The sequence below is a fragment of the Maniola jurtina genome, chromosome 19, assembly GCF_905333055.1.
Source record: "Maniola jurtina chromosome 19, ilManJurt1.1, whole genome shotgun sequence".
NCBI lineage: Eukaryota > Metazoa > Arthropoda > Insecta > Lepidoptera > Nymphalidae > Maniola > Maniola jurtina.
In genome coordinates, this window is record NC_060047.1 from 1,383,680 (window position 1) to 1,402,138 (window position 18,459).

At 37.3% G+C, this 18,459-nt stretch overlaps 1 protein-coding gene across 3 annotated transcripts in view; it reads right to left on the bottom strand.

Moving 5' to 3' along the window:
- The window catches only part of LOC123874726 (neurexin-1), a 184,540-nt gene that overhangs the window by 105,460 nt on the left and 60,621 nt on the right, over positions 1-18,459 (bottom strand). For all 3 annotated transcript variants that reach the window (XM_045920209.1, XM_045920208.1, XM_045920207.1), the window contains exon 4: positions 5,275-5,419. In XM_045920209.1, the coding sequence (XP_045776165.1) occupies positions 5,275-5,419 (145 nt within the window). The remainder of the gene's footprint in view (positions 1-5,274; positions 5,420-18,459) is intronic.

Genomic DNA, 18,459 nt, shown 5'->3' on the forward strand with positions numbered 1-18,459 from the left:
AAAAAGTGTAAGAATTTGTAAGAAAATATTTAAAAAAGGTATATCAGCCGGTTTTTTATTCCAGCTCTTAATACATGTAAAAACGTCCAATCTGTTCATTTACTTGAGCCTTTACCCTAGTACCTAATTATATCGACCGCCCCATATCAAAACAAAGTAAATGTCATTTTTCCGAAAATCGTTTTATGTCATAAGCCTAACTTTCATAGTATGTCCCGTTGTATTGTAAGGACACCCACATTAAAGTAAAATTAAAAGCTAGTAAGTCGCTTTGACCATTTTAAAACATAGTAAGTCTATGAACTGGCTAGGTTTTTTATAGATTAATGCGCCTTACTAAGTTTTTCAAAGGAATTAGATAAAATAAAATAAATATCACCCATTATCTAAATACCATGTCAAAACAGTAAATACTTAATGATGCATTAAAACTTAAAAGTAAGATAGGAAAAGTCAATGACCTCTACATGTCAACTGTTAAATATGGCTTGCAAGGGAAATACTTTGCATACTTACATAATGTTTTTAAGGTTCCATATCTCAAAAGGAAACACGGGACCCTTATAGGATCACTTTGTTGTCTGTCTTTCTGTCCGTCTGTCCGTCTGTCGTGTCTGTCAAGAAAACCGATAGGGTATTTCCCGTTAACCTAGAATTATGGGCAGGTAGATAGGTCTCAACTCTCATAGCCCAAGTAAAGGAATAAATCCGAGAACAAATTTCGTGATTCTAGATCAACGGGAAGTACTGTATAGGTTTTCTTGACGGACGGACGGACAAATGGACAGACAACGAAGTGATCCTTTAAGAGCTCCGTTTTTCATTTTGAGGTACGGAACCCTAAAAAAGAAAGTGATGCACATCTAATGAATAAATGTGTAGGCCAGTCTTCACACTAAAATATTTAAACCCCTTTAATTTAAAAACTGTCATAGCCTAGTGGTTAGAACGTCCGCCTCCTAATCGAAGGTCGGGGGTTCGATCCTGGAATCACGCACTACTAACTTTTCAGTTATGTGCGTTTTAAGCAATTTAATATTGTATATCAAATCTTTGAAAAGAGCAACCGCCGAGTTTCTTGTTGAAGACTACGGCCTAAACTTCTCTTGAATTTAAACCACTTACTAGGTTTTGATCTGAGAAAGAAATTTGACATTAATTGACAAAATTGAGAGACCTAAGCTTGTATAAGAACACAGAAGTGTCATAATTCGTGTTCACTTTGCCTAACGTCTCTCGGAGAGCAGAGAGAGATTTAAACTGTTTCTTATAATCACTGGCCATATTTCAAATGCGAAAGTGTGTTTGTTGGTTTAATATTCAATCACGCTGCAACGGAGCAACCAGTCGACGTGGTTTTTTGCATGGATACATTTAAAGACCTTGAGAGTGACATCTCTCTCCGCATCGTATTCTTTATTGCTGAGGGTTGTGACCTCTTTCCATTATTCCTACATCTAATGGTAGGTTTTCTTGGGATAATAATGCGGTGGGTTCAAAGAGCCTACGGAACTCGACTAGAAAAACGAGATTTTGACTCTTAGTTTTAACGGTTATGAATTAGTTATTATTATCAGTGATAAAATTGATTAGGGCTGCCAGGTAAAATGACATTTATCTCGGAAAATCAAAGAGTTTCCACGAGATTTTTTCCAAGTTTGCGCTACTAAGTACATATATTATGAAGAGGAAAGGTTTGTTTGTTTGTTATCGATAAACTCTGAAACTACTGAACTACTTGCACTAAAGACATAATCATCAACATCAACCGACAGACGTCCACAGTGAACATAGGTCTTTAATAGGGTCTTCCACATGCTACGGGTTTGCGCCGCCTGAATCTTTGCGCTTGCGCTTGACGACAATCATGCTTTAAAGAAAGCAATGATGAGGTCCAAGTTGGAGCACGCTTACCTGGAAGATGCCTATTCACTCTTGGCTTGCAGGTATCTATGGTATATATGGCAGGAAACACGGCCGCCGAAATGGCGTTCCAACCTTTAGGCTCTCCCCATTGCCCGCAGCATGAATCTGAGCTTCCTTATGATGGTTATATTATGTACATATAATATCTCATAAGAAATCTCTAACACACAATCCAGCTAAGTAAGTCCAATTTCGAAAAAAGCTAGCTAGCCGACAAATCTAACTCAGGCAGCCTTCGGGAACCTTCGAGATGTCTCTGTCCAAAATTCCTCAATGCTTGAAGAACAGTCTTTGAATAGTGCATATTGTCAGTGATGAAATATGGATCCGAAATATAGGTCTTTTTTTTGTACACAGGAAATGCCTGACGCATACCCCTCCGTCATGTGGGGCTTGCACCAAACTTGCACTACTACGAAATCCATTTCGGAACACGGCACCCGGAACGAGGCGCGCTATCTCCTAACATAGGTATAATACCTATTTAGAACACTTACTATCTGTCATCATAATCTATGACAACCTCCGAGTATTTACCTGGTAAAACCGTAACTTTAGAATAAAATTTAGTATATAAGCAGGCTTCATTTAGAAATGAAAAAATCCCTATTTTATTTTTCAACGATTATAAACACAACTTTCATTCAAAAATAATAAGCTTATATTCATTTTAAATAATATTTTGCGACGAAATGACGCGCACAGTCCTTCCGCCATGACAGTCCAGTGGACACTGAATTCCATAGAGCGCCTGCAAGAAAATAAATAGCACAGGAAGTTTTTTGGTTAGTTTTAGATTATTTAAGAAACGAAAAACATTTAGTATAAAACTAACAGTTAAAATTGATTGCTAAACCTAAACATATCATTTTCTGGAGGTTGGCTTCAAAGTATCAAGATGTTAAAGAAAACTTTTACAGAACAAGTTGCGAACAGCAATGTTTTCAACTTGGTTTTTTATTATTATTGGGATAATGTATACTAAATTAAAAAAGGCCCTTATAATCTTCACAAACTGAAGTTTTTAATTGCATGTATTTAATAGCTGTTAATGCTTTAGAAAAATAAACAATTTACTTCAAAGTACAGCATTTTTGCGATTTGTCAAATAGCAATTACCTTAAGTATAAAGCCTCGTACTCACTAGGGAACAAAATATGTCCAGCGACAAGTGTTACTAGAGGCAACGTCACTCGACTTTGCAACTTCGATAAGTCTGGCAACTATAGAGATGGATTTCACAAGTAGCATGTGAAAAATCACGTGAAAAGCCCTTTCATATTGCTATATGCACACTTCAGCATGCTCGCTTTATGATTTTTCACAGGTTACATAAAGTAAACTGTGAAAATTACAAAGCGAGGGAGCAAGCGACAATATTTGCATCAGTTTCTACGAGTACTTACACTACGCTACAACGCCAAAAATTTGCATATAAAATCTGTAAACCCGTGTAACTTTAAAAGTAGAATTTTTTTAATGGAAATCTGACGAACCACAGACAAACATATTCGTTTAAAACGTGTCTACAACATTTTTTTTTTTCACTTTATTTGCTTTAAATTCAAATGAGAATGAAACTACGTTTGTATGGAGTGAATGAGGAAGAGTCCTCTGTAAAATAACTGTCTGCTCATGAAATTATTAATCCAAGTGTATTCAAGAGTTAAATAGGTCAAACGGGTCGGTTCAAAAATAAATTGTACAACCTATCCAAGCCACGTCTGTGTTCTGAGCAGCCTCCGAAATAACGCGACTAAAGATAAATATGAACTTTTCCAACTTGTGATCTACATGAGAGTGGGTGTATTTCATATTATGACACTGTTGCATCACTCAATGACCTTTTGAATTTTTTTAACCCTGGACCCAAAAAGAGGGGTGTTATAAGTTTGACGTGTGTATCTCTGTATCTGTGTGTTTGTGTATCTGTCAGTGGCATCGTAGCGCCTAAACTAATGAACCGATTTAAATTTAGTTTTTTTTTTTGTTTGAAAGGTGGCTTGATCGAGAGTGTTCTTAGTTATAATTCAAGAAAATCGGTTCAGGCGTTTGAAAGTTATCAGCTCTTTTCTAGTTACTGTAACCTTCACTTGTCGGGGGTGTTATAAATTTTTAATTTACACTTGTTATTAAGAACGATATGATGAACTCGCAAGTTCGTCCACGTGCATTTAGGTTTTTTTTTAATCCCTTTGATTTTCCTGAATTAAAGGTAGTATATGTTCGTCTCTGGGATGAAATCTATCTCCATATGGATAATGCTCGCAATTTCTTCGACGTGGATTTCATTTTTTTTAAATCCTTAGGATCGAGTGGCACCTCATTCATCAAAATCGGCTCAGTAGTTTAGGCGCAACGGTAGAACACACATAAATACAAACCTACATACATAGACTGCTAAAATCATAACCTTTCTTTGTGGCTTTGCCGTAGTCGGGTAAAGAGAAAAGTCAATTATTTAACTTACAAGAGAAAAACTTATTTCCATCCATTTTTCTTGCAACAAAATAAAACTCGACAGAATTCCTTTGATGGTATTATTGGAGGTTCTATAAATAAAAAGCCACTGAAAAACTGATTCCATTTCCTTAGATGTAGAGTTGATATTAGAATAACCAGGTGTTTTAGTTCGAGAGCTCAAGAATAGAAAATTGAGATGTTTATGAAATATGAGGAAAGGTGCATGGAATAATTTTTTGTATTTTCCTTTTGTCTTGTTCTTCCTTGTTTCTTTAATAAAGCTGTTTGAAAGGCGATCGGTTCTTTTATCCTTATTACTCAGTAGTGATCGCCAGCGGCTTTGCTCTCGTGAGGAAAATTCGGCCTTATATTAATACCTACCTTGTTTACACTATAAAAGGAACCTTTGTAAGAAATTCCAGCTTACATGTTGTCTGGGTTTGGGCTGGGCATTGATGAAACAGTCAGTGAGTGACAAGCAACCAAAAGTTAAACTTCACTATGATCCGCTAAACCAAATAAATCTGTATGGTGCAACACGCAGCATGCGGCATGAAATTGCAAAGTAAAGGATTAACTTTGCAATTAGGCATTGTAAGGTCTACACCTCCTGAGGATGCTCCGGAGTCGGGGCGAAACGTGCGTCGAGTGGTTTTGGGATTTGTGTGGTGCTGCGTGGTGGTGGTGCGTATTGCTTGCTTGGTGGCTGGCTTCTCCTGCATGTTTATCAGTGGGAGGGCGGGCGGTGCATATCGCATGCTGCATGTTGCACCATACAGATTTGTTTGGTTTAGCAAATTAAGCTTTTGGTTCCTTGTATATCATGGACTTCCGCAAAATAATGCCTGCTTCTATACTATTCTACATATATGAACGTGGACTGACCTTCAAATCCCTGGAATGCCGTAGCTCCTGTCTCCGCGGCGGCTGCCCAGGCAGGTCGGAGTACACCAGGTTCCGGACGGCCCCTTTGAACTTGGGTTCGAAGATCACTGATGGTAACGCTAGCGTTGTTAGTTTTGAGTTGTACCTGGTAACAAAACAAACATTCTTATGATATGAACAAGACTAATCAAAGAAAAAACCGGCCAAGTGCGAGTCAGACTCGCGCACTGAGGGTTCCGTGCTCGGGTATTTTTCCAACATTTTGCACGATAAATCAAAAACCATTATACATAAAAATAAACAAAAATCTGTTTTAGAATGTACAGGTAGAGCCCTTTCATATGATACCCCTGTGGTATAGTTATTTCACTTTGAAAATTGAAACACATTTTAATTTTTTTTTTAAATGATGTAACAACAAATTCGCGGTTTTCAGATTTATTCCTGTACTCGTGCTATAAGACCTACCTACCTGCCAGATTTCATGATTCTAGGTCAACGGGAAGTACCCGGACTCTCACACGAAGGTTTCCGTACCATAGCACAAGATATAACACTATTTTTAACCCCCGACCCAAAAAGAGGGGTGTTATAAGTTTGACGTGTGTATCTGTGTATCTGTGTGTCTGTGTATCTGTGTATCTGTGTATCTGTGTATCTGTCTGTGGCATCGTAGCGCCTAAACGAATGAACCGATTTTAATTTAGTTTTTTTTGTTTGAAAGGTGGCTTGATCGAGAGTGTTCTTAGCTATAATCTAAAAAAATTGGTTCAGCCGTTTAAGAGTTATCAGCTCTTTTCTAGTTTTCTTGTGATAAAGAAGGTTAGATAACCGTTAGGTTCATAATATTATGTCAATAGACAAATGTCAAGCTGTCAAGATGGACGTTGCCTAAATACATAATTATTTATTTGAAAATGATGTTTTGGAAAACTCAAATACTTTGGATCGTCGGGGGTGTTATAAATTTTTAATTTACACTTGTTAACATTTTGATTTGCATGGCAGCCATTTTAAATTTTTATTTATTTGTTGTTATAGCGGCAATCGAAATACACATTGTGTGAAAATTTCAACTCTCTACCTGTTACGGTTCACGAGATACAGCCCGCTGACAGACAGACGGACGGACGGACAGCGGAGGCTTAGTAATAGGGTCCCGTTGGTATACCTACCTTTAAATTTAGTTTATTTAATTAGTGGTATAATTAAATTAGTGGTATACCTAACTACTTCCCAGGCAAAAATATTGAGTCAGAGAACAATATTTTCAAAAAAAGGAACCCTTACAGGATAATTTTACGTTGTTTCTATATATCTGTTTGTCTGTCGTGTCTGGCAAAGGAAACTATAAAGTACTTTCCGTTGACCTAGATTCATGAAAATTAAGCAGGTAGCATACTTTGCTCTATGAATAGGTAGATAACAAAAATATTATTATAACCCCACAATATATTCTTAAGGAGCACTCATGTATAACCTAATATTAACGGGGCTCTCTCCGTCACTCATTTCATACAATCGTAGTTCCAATTTCATTTGAATATTAAGCAACCAAAGTCCATGAAATGCAGACATATTCTAGAAACTAATATCTGTGTCTGTGGTGTTTTAGATTTTTCTAAAAATATGTAGTTTTAAAATTACAGGGGCTCAAAGATTTGTATGTAAATTTTTAAGACCGCGTAACTTTTAAACCGAATATTTTAACAAAAATCTGGAAAATTCACAGACACAGATATTAGTTTCTAGAATATGTCTGCAAAATTTCATGGACTTTGGTTGCTTAATATTCAAATGAAATTGGAAGTACGTTTGTATGAAGCGAGTGACGGAGAGAGCCCTCTTAAGGAGCACTCATGTATCAGCTAATATTAATAGGCGAGGCAACCTCATAAATCTTAGAAACAATCCTAATATGACAGCAAGATAGATAGAACCAATTTATTATGGATAGAGGAATAAAGTGGCTGGAACATTGCAGTTTTACAAGCGCCTTGCTGCGCCACGATCCATCTGGGATGACAAGGACGACATTAGTCTTCTTTCCTTATCGTTCCTATCAAGTGTTGACAGAGCAATATATTTGAGTCGACTTGAGACAAATCTACTAGGACAACCATAAGTTTTTTAACCCCCGACCCAAAAAGAGAGGTGTTATAAGTTTGATGTGAGTATCTGTGTATCTGCATATCTGTGTATCTGTCTGTGTCATCGTAGCTCCTAAACTAATGAACCGGTTTTAAGTTAGTTTTTTTTTTTTGTTTGAAAGGTGGCTTGATCGAGAGTGTTCTTAGCTATAATCCAAGAAAATCGGTTCAGCCGTTTGAAAGTTATCAGCTCATTTCTAGTTACTGTAATCTTCACTTGTCGGGGGTGTTATAAATTTTTAATTTACACTTGTTTTAATAAGAATACCGACTAGCCAATATAGCAACCCTACTTGCATTGTATGTTGAGGTTCTATGTCAGAAACCTTCAGCTTCAACGCAACTCATTGAGCACCAGGTCTCTATAGCTGTGCCTTTAAACTGTGGTGATAACAGATAGACAAACGGACAAACTATTAGGATTCTTTGTTTTACTACGGTACCTTTATACGTGAAAAATACTATAAAAACTAGATTTCCCTGCTGGTTTTTTTTTCAAATGCAATATACTTAGCCAGTTTAAATCAGGATAATGTACGGATATAATGACACCTCATACATCTAAAGTTGTCGTGAAATAAGGAGACTTACATACATACCTGAATTCTGAAAACATTACACTCCTTTTTGGGCGATCGTTTCAAAATAAGTCCTGATCCAAATTACTTTTGATTGAAGGCCTACTTAAGTTCTGCTTCTGACATTCGAAACAAAAAGTTATATTTGCCTAATCTAACCTTTGAATGACGAATGACGAAATTATTTCAAAGCAGGGAAGGCCAAGGCCGAAAGTAGTTTCAGTGAAATTTCAGTATAAAGTGCCATTGACCGTGGCCGCAGTACAAAAACTATTTCAGACTAATTTCGTCAGTCATGAGTGGTTATAAATATTCTGCGACTTTGCTGTAACCTCTATTTACACGAAACTCATTCACTACAGTTAGGCGTACTCCATATTTAAATTTTCTAGGCATCTTCTAGCCAAACGCGTCTCATCTCAGGCTACATCATCACTTCCCATTAGGTGTGATGGTGGTCAAGCGTATTATATGCCTATAGTAAGTAAAATTACGTATACCATAACCAATCCATACAATCATAGTTTTGAGAAATGTACCTACAGAAATAGTTTCCAGCCCGGCGAAGGCCATAGGCTACTTTTTGTCCGGAAAATTCAAAGAGTTTCCACGGGATTTTTAAAAACCTAAATTCATTCCGAAGAAGTTGCGATCATCATCATTTGACACAGTGGCAGCTTGCATCCCAATTAATAATATATAGGCTACTTTTTATCTTACAAAATCAAACAGTTCCCACAAGATTTTTAAAAAACTAGGTCTTAATAATTGTGTTTTTCTTTTTTCATTAAGAACTGTTAAAATCTGTTCCTAATCGAGTCTATAGCACGCGACAGGTTGAGATGGCAATCGGGGTATGAGGCGTGGGACGCCCCGCACATGCGCACATCATCCGCGCGCACATCCGCACATCACGGTGCTATCCCGCACCGGGTTAGCACGGGGGCTGTACGGGTGTGCGGGGCGTCCCCACTCCCCACCCCGATTTTCATCTCAACCTGTACCGTACTATAGTCGGATCGAGACGAATTTAGTATTTGAATAAAATATTTACACACTAGAGGATGCCCGCGACTTCGGCCGCGTGGATTTAGATTTTTATAGATCCCGTGGGAACTGTTTGATTTTCCGGGATAAAAAATTGCCTATTTCGATTACAGGGACGCAAGCTACTTCGGTACCTTTCATACAAATCTGTTAAGTGGATGAGTCTTTGGGAAAAAGCAGCCCCCGGGATATAAGCTAACCCTGTACCAAATTTCGTCAGAATCGGTTACACTATTGGGCCGTGAAAAGGTAACAGACAGACAGACACACTTTCGCATTTATAATATTAGTATGGATAGTATGGATTATAATATGGTCACCCTACTTTCAGCACGTTCTAAAATTTCTTTCACCAACTTAGATTAAGGGCACATCTTCGGGGACGCGGTAATACGTTAAGGGTCGACATTTGCATATAAATATTTAGAATTTTTTACGAGCCGAGGAAAAAATATTAGATCACCTTTTCATCACGCTTTGAAAATGTGGAGCGTTTCTCAAATAGATGTTTTATCAAGTGAACATGTTTAAGCTGGCAGATATAATATGTAGGTTATTGTTAGGCTCCGCTCAGAATGAGAAGGGTTAAGGCTCTAGTCCGCCACGCTGGTCAAGTGCGAATTGGCAGGTATACACATAAGAACACTATGGAAAACTTTCAGGCATACAAGTTTTCTCACGAAGTTTTCCTTAAAGCAAGTGATATTTAATTTGCTTAATACGTACATACTTGGAAACCAATCTACAAAAAGTTAAAGATGCATGCCCGGGATTGAACCTTGGACCCTCTGGATAAGTAGTCTATGTCTTAATCTCTAGGCTATATAAATAGATCACCAATTTTCTTGTAACTAAGAATATTTATTTAAACACTAGCTGTGCCCGCGACTTCGTTCGCGTGGAATAGTGACTTTTCGCGCTTTATATAGCCACGGACGCTCAGGCGCGAGGCGCCGTGATTCTTTAAATTGACATAACTTTTTTATTTATGAACCGATTGACATGAAATAAACACTAAATCCTAAGTGAAGCTTACTACAATATATTAGTGAAAACCGTATCTAAATCGAATAAACCGTTTCTGAGATTAGCGTGCACAAACACACAGACAAACAGACAAACAGACAAAAAAAATTAATTACAATTTTGGGTTCGGCATCGATATAATAACAACCCCTGCTACTTTTTTTTTATATATTTCCATTGTACAGACACCACTTTTCTACAATTTTATTATATGTATAGATGTTTATTACTTAATACAAAGAATAAAATACAGGATAGACTTAAAAACAAAGGACGACTTTATCACTACAGTGATCTCTACCAGGCAATCTATACAATAAATATAAGAACTTATAGAACTATATAAGGTTGGGACAAAGCAACTATACAATTAAATACTGTTCCGTTACCGTAACTTGATTATAATTACACTTTCAAAATTTCGCGCCACCGAGGTACCATCGACATTAACACTTTGAAATGGTGCAATGACAGCACGCAGCTCAATCAGCTGTCATGCACGTCGTGCTGTCATCTGTCACCGACATCACGGTCAACGGCCATTCGAAAATTATCGCTGCTACGAAAAAGCATTGCGCGCGCGTTTCGAACGAAAACCCACATGATCCTAGCAAGAATCCCTGGATCCAGGAGGAAATTCAGCGAGTGCAAGGGGCAGAAATAAGGTACGTGTACGTGCATTATAGCTGTCATTGCCTATTACAAAGTGAAACCTCGTGATCGTGGATCTCAACCGATCTAATTTCCCAATGTAGCCGGGCCACCAAGCTGCAAGTAGCTACAAATACATAGGTAAATACATAAACATACACTCTAATAGATACATGCTATACATAGGAATATATACGTAGTTTTAATATTTTTGTATGAATATTTTGTTTAACATAAAATGTGTTATTGTTATATTGTACCTACAGAGTTTAATTTTATTTATGTATAGATCGCTGGTCTCAAAGGAGACTATCTCAATAGTCTCATCAGAGCGGATCTCAATGCAGCGGCGGGATCCCTCTGTTGCAACAATTTAATTAGTGCAAGTGGGTCTAACTAAGCGCAAACACCTACTATAAAATATGGATTGTACTGTAGTCAAAAACCTTTTACAGAATGAACAAAATCATTTTCTTTTTTCTTTTTAGGGATCCGTAATAAAACAAGGAAACCTTAGAATTTCATCCAGGCCGTTTTTCCAACAATAAGAGCTCGTAAATTAAAATTTAGCACAGTTAATAGTGCGGTAGTAGTAGAAACAACTAACGGACTTGTCCGTAAGCCGCGGCTGACAGCCGGGACAGATAGTGCACAGTCGTATGGAACGGATGTCTGAGTGCTCAAGGATGGCCCAAGGTTACGTCCGCTACGTAGTTGCGGCGATCCGCCGCATCCGTCAGCCGCGTCCGTCGGATATAATTTGTTTCCACCTGTTTCCACTGTTTTCAATAAACAAAGGCTTTTAATCCTTATGTTAGTAAAATTAGGTATTAAAATGTACATTACAGTTCAAAATCAATCGTTTCAGACTGCGATAAGCCGCAGACGGTTTTCGACATAAAACCGACGAGTTTATTTATGGAGTCAAATAAAGCATGCCAAAAGCATGGTGGAATAAAGTTAGGCATTTTTATGAACATATAAAAACCATTGTTGCCATTTTTATAGCTAACAGTAAATAAAAACTGGGCAAGTGCGAGTCGGACTCACACACGAAGGGTTCCGTAAAAGAAATAACACTTTTTTAATTTTATTATTTGTTATTATAGAGGCAATAGAAATACACATTCAGCGAAAATGTCTACTTTCTGCTTGCTACGGTTCATGAGATACGGCCCGCTAACACACAAACGAAGGGACGGACAGACTAACAGTCCCGTTTGCACTCTTCTGGTATGGTATCCTAAAATACATCATCAAATTATGAGTGAACGGATTAGGACAAAGGTTTTTATACTGTAAAGACTGTAGAGATTTCATACGCCACAGCCCTCTCATTTAGTATGGATTATGCCCGTCCTGGATATTATAACACCCTCAGGGGTCAAAAAACTGCATCCTCCTTGTCTATCCATTCATCTATCCATCCATACTAACTATCCATCCATACTTAATAAGTATTATAAATGCAAAAGTTACCAGCTTTCATGACCTATCCGTTTAACCGCTATTGACGAACTTTTAGTCAAATATCAAAGAGTTTCCTCGGGATTTTCTATTTGATAAGGAAATGGCTTGCATTCGGGAAACTTTACCGTGGATACTTTTTATCCTGGAAAATCAGAACTCCGATGGGATTTTAATAAACCGAAACTCACGCGGAAGAAGTCGCGGGTATTATCTAGTAATGAATTAATAGAGATAGGTAAGGTAGGAAAACTAAGAGCAAACAATATTTCCGTTACTTACGTACCAAATATTACTATCATATTAATTTTAGTTTCCCAATTAATTTGCCAACCGTACTTTCCAGATTGTGAGGAAACTGCGGTCGCCGTGTGTTGCAGTTCAAAGGCGGAATTGGACACAAAGTTCCTCAGTACATTCAGCTATAATACAGATACAAAGTACGTCACCCATTGGATGTAACATGTAGGTCATTTCTTTCGTATAAAATATAGCCTATGCCACCCGGACCTTTACAACGAATCAATTGACACCACATTCATCAAAATCGGCCCAGTAGTTAAGGCGCTACGGTGGAACACACAGAACACATACAAACATACATACATACATACAAACATACATACATAGACTGCTAAAATCATAACCCATCCTTTTGGCTTTGCAGCAGAGTAAAAAGAGAAGGGAATGCACATCGAACCTGGGATCCCCCACTAATAATATCACAGCGTTTACCACTGCGCGAGGGAGGTTGTCAAAGACTATGGTCAATCTTTTCTCATTCTAATGAGCCATTCTCAGTAGTGAGCCGACGATGAGTTAATCATGATGATAACGATGAATTTTAATTCACTAATTAATTTGCGAACCATACTTTTCAGATAGCGCGGAAGCTGCGGTCGCCGTGTGTTGCAGTTTCAAAGGCGGAATTGGATACAAAGTTTCTCAGGCCATTCGGGAGCTCGGTTTACAGCTACAATAGAAAGACGCTAAGTTACGTCATATAAATTGACATAGAATCATCATCATTGTCTTAACCCGTTACCGGCCCACTACTGACCACTAGCCTTTTCTTAGGAGAAGTTTCAAAGACGGAATTGGAAACCAAGTTTCTCAGACAATTTGGGAGCTCGGTTTATAGAAATAGTATGCTGAATTTATGATTATTACAATTATTCCAGTTTATTTACTATTTTATCACATACTTAAATATAATATTATCTCTATGTAAAAAGAAAAATGTTTATGTATATAATATACATAAAAACTTATGACTAAGAATTTCAAATATTTTTTCACATTGGATTATGGCGCGATATTTTTTTTTAAATTATAGCCAGTGTCACTCTAGATGAAGTAAAGATTTCAATAATATTAATTACATCCAAATCTGTTTAGGCATTTTGAAGTTATGGTAGAATAAAGAATCTAAGAAACATAACCCTGAAAACATGGCATTCTTTTTTGGGCAGTTTCTTGTATAATATTATTCAACGTCAAGTGAATCTACCACTATTTAGGAATGCCTTTTCCATTCAGAACAACCAACAAGAGACAAAACATTATGTTATGAAAGTCACAAAATACCCAGGTAACAGAAACCAGAAGGCGGATGTAAAAGCATGCCAACATGACATCCGGGACATATCCGCTCGAGGTAATTGAATTGTGCGTCCCCCGGGAGAACTGAGAGCACTTGTTAAGTAATTTCTTCATAAATTACAATTCACAGTCCTACTTCGTAACTACCTGAAGAAAAATGCCTATCGTTTTTAACCGCCGACCCAAAAAGAGGGGTGTTATAAGTTTGACGGGTGTATCTGTGTATCTGTCTGTGGCATCCTAAACTAATGAACTGATTTTAATTTAGTTTTTTTTTTTGTTTGAAAGGTGGTTTGATCGAGAATGTTCTCATAATCCAAGAAAATCGGCTCAGCCGTTTGAAAGTTATCAGCTCTTTCCTAGTTACTGTAACCTTCACCTGTCGGGGGTGTTATAAATTTTTAATTTACACTTGCATATCAAAGAATCTCAACATTCTACGTATACCGACGTTTGGCTGCTTTAACCCCCGACCCTAAAAGAGGGGTGTTATAAGTTTGATATGTGTGTCTGTGTATCTGTGTATCTATGTATCTGTCTGTGGCATCGTGGCTCCTAAACTAATAAACCGATTTTAATTTAGTTTTTTTTTGTTTGAAAGGTGGCTTGATCGAGAGTGTTCTTAGCTATAATCCAAGAAAATCGGTTCAGCCGTTAGAAAATTATCAGCTCTTTTCTAGTTATTGTAACCTTCACTTGTCGGGGGTGTTATAAATTTTAATTTATCTCTATTCATACTAATATTATAAAAGCGAAAGTGAGTACATGTTTGTCTATCCGTCGCGTCGGCTAGCTTTTGCGGCTCATCCGTTTAATCAATTTTGACGAAAAGTAGGACAAAGATAGCTTGCATCCCGAGAACGGACATAATAGGTTACTTTTTGTCCTAGAAAAATCATAGAGTTCCGACGGGATTATATCACGGGATCAAACCTTAAATCACCGGGAAAAAGTCGCTGGCATCATTTACTAGGTACAGAGATAGGAGAAGAACCAGCAAGAAACTCGGCGGGTGCTCCTTTCAAAGATTCGATATACAATAATATATACCATGTATAAAAGTAATTGACGTCCCGCGCATTGCTGGAGCGAGCTGCAAGTAAATATAAATTCCATAACATGCCCATTAGCATCTTATTTTGTAGCAAAAGTATCTGAGGCACTTACGTACAAGTACATATACTTTTTTAATTAAAACTTTTTAACATTAATTTATTATTCGCATTTGTAATGAAAGGTATCTTTAAATTACTTTACAAAGTTTGAAGAAAAGTATAATTTTTTCCTTGTTTTTCTTATCCTCGAATGTTTCTTTTCAACTGTACATTTATTGCTCCCACATGGAAATCTTTTGTTTGAGGTAGGTACCTAAGCATTTCAATTGTAGAAATTGTAGAAATTATTCCATTTTCCTAGAGTAATCTCGATTATATGAAACAAAGACTTGAATATCAGTCTCAACAGGCCAATCCAATTTGATGTGCCATCAAGATTGTATTTAGATATAGTAAGTATCTAAACCAATGCAATTTAAATAATAATGCTTCTCAATTCCAATAATCTACAGATTGTTCTTATGCGACTAGATTTAAAAGATACAATGTACCTAACTTTAAAAGCTTTCAAAGACAAAAAATATGACTAGATAAGGGCGTCGATACTGCGTGCACCCCATGTTTTTAGGGTTCCGTATCAGAAGAGTGCCAACGGGACCCTATTACTAAGCCACCGCTGTCTGTCCTTCGGCCCGTCCGTCTGTCTGTCAGTAGGTTGTATTTCGTGAACCGTTATAGATAAGTAGAGAAATGAAATTTTCGCAGAATGTGAATTTCTATTGCCACTATAACAACAAATAATAAAAATTACAAAATGGCTGCCATGAAAATTTATAAACAAATGTTTAATTAACGTACGAATGAGTAAAAAATAACAAGTCATAATTGAAAAGAATTATAAAACAAACGATGCCAAATGGAAGAGGAGAAGATTTTAGCAAAACTTCAAGGATTAAATACATATCAAAAATTATGAAACCGGCAGAATTCGAACCTGCATCTCCCTGGCAATCCCATGATATTTTTTTCCCTATTTGTAAGTAGGTACAGTATGGGTTGAAAATTAATAAACTGTAAGCACGGCGCAAAATGCAAATTCTGGTTGAACAAATAGGCAGCACAATTTGCATGAGGTTTCACGGCTGCCGGTGATGCATGCATGCGAGCTGTGAAAATCCGTTATTTACGACCACAGCGCGCCCGCCGCTCGCTGGGGAAACAGTTCCTATCAAACTTACTACTAACTGCAATATTTTTTAGGGTCCCCTACCTTAAAAGGAAAAGCGGAACCCTTATAGGATCACTTTGTTGTCTGTTTGTCTATCTGTTAGTCTGTCTGTCTGTCTATCCGTCCGTCCGTCGTGTCTGTCAAGAAAACCTATAGAGTACTTCTCATTGACCTAGAATCATGAAATTTGACAGGTAGGTAGGTCTTATAGCACAAATAAAGGAATAAATCCGAAAACCGTGAATTTGTGGTTACAGCATTAAAAAAAAATTAAAATAGTTTAAATTTTCGAAGTAAGATAACTATACGAAATGAGTTATCATATTAAAATACTTTTTTGTACATTTTAAAACAGATTTTTATTTATTTTTATGCATAATAGTTTTTGATTTATCGTGGAAAATGGCGAACAAAATACCCGAGTACGGAACCCTCGGTGCGCGAGTCCGACTCGCACTTGGCTGTTTTTTTTTTTCAATAACGTTTAAAAGGTTCCGTATCCAAAGCGTGCCCAATGGGAACTATACTGTCCATCCGTCTGTCTGCCAGCGGGCTGTTTATCGTGAACCGTAAAATTAGAGTGTTGAAATTTTCACAGAATGTGATTTCTATTGCCGCTATCAAAAAAAAATTTAAACCAAGATGGCGAATTTATGCCGTCATACCAATTAAATAACAAAATAGTGTTATATCTTGTGCCTACAATGGTAGGGAACTATTCCGGTTTTTTAGGGCTCCAAGCTCAAAAAGTAAAAAGAAACCATAACTCTTACTCTTTCACGTCAAACTTATAACACCCTTCTTTTTGGGTCGGGGGTTGATAAACCCTACAACCCATTTACTCGGGTCCTCTCAGTCTAAACCCGTAATCTCAGCGACGTAATGTCTAGACAGCGTAGACTAGTCTAGAATGTTCGTAATGAGCCAGACGCTTCGGGGGAACTAGTAAATCTGTGTCGGGGCATTATGCGCTCTGCCCTTATTTCTTGATGTATCTTATTAAAACATTGCTCCAGATTCTCGGGTTTGCTTTCTTTATGGCTGTTTATTTTTGACGTCATGTCTTAGGGTATTAGCTTAAAGAAGCGGGTTTCCGGTATCGACAGTTCGGTGCGGGTAAAATAGCCTTCAATTTTGGACATGCACCTTTAACTTTTCGGAGCTAAGTGCGTTCTATTCAATCTAAGCAGTTAAATATTATTTGCTTTATCCAACTGTGAGGAAAATATGTGTACAGTTGTAAAAAATCTACTTGATTTAACAGATAAAAAGCCCCTAAAGCCACAAACATAACTAAAAAGCGACGCTATATCTATTGACAAATGCGAAAACATCAATAACGAAATAGTTTACCCAGCGTTTAAAATACGGGCAACATAAAACACATAAATCATCGAGTATCGCTAACGCAGTCGTTCGGATAAACTATAGATTTTCTTAAACGACATCCCCCGCCTTGCAGCTTGCCGTTTTATTTCGGTGTTTAGGATCGAGTCGCAACGTGAGCGGTAAATCTTGGATATTTTTCTTATTGCTTTCATTTTGCGTTTGACTGCAGTAGTCTCAACCATAAACTTGCATTTTAATAGACTTATCCCTCTCTCTGCATCAAATTCCTCATTTCTGAGGGTTCTGACCCTCTCCATCTAAATATAACAGGGACAGGTTATTGATTGATTGACTGGAGCTATCAACGCATAGCTCACTAGTCGAGTCGAGCTGGACAAGCAAATAGCTATTATGACGTAAGTATCCGTTAAGAAAGGAGTTTTGAAAATTCATCCCTATAAGGACATAAAATTGGGGTTTGGTGTAGTCCACGCGGACAAAGTCGCGTGCATAAGCTAGTTATTGATATATTGCGATATAATACGTGTTACATGAATTTTACGAGCTCTGCCACCAAAGGGGACTTAAGAGATGCAAGTTTGTACGAAAGTCCGTCATTTTTCTAAAAATTGTATCCATGAAAATTGGTACCTATTTGAGCTTTGGGTATAAAATGTAGAGATGCATGATTTAGAATTTTTGAAATTTCCACCGCCTCGTCAATTTTTTAAATTTTACTTCAGCGATTAAAAAATGTTAAGGAAAAATGGACTATAATATAATATATCGCGAGCCTTCCAACACCAGCCTCCGGATGTAGGTCACACAGGCAAACCGTAATATATTATAGCAGCGCCATATCTGTTGTTTATTGATACTTGATAATGGTATATTGACAATGGGACAAAAGGCAGTGAATTGCTGTATCGTTTTGGAACTATAAAGGCTTATGGAAAAGAGAAAAAAGAGGTAAAATTACTTCCTATATACAACTATCCATACCTTTCATACTAATATTACAAAGGCTATCCTTGCCAACGATCCCCCGTCGA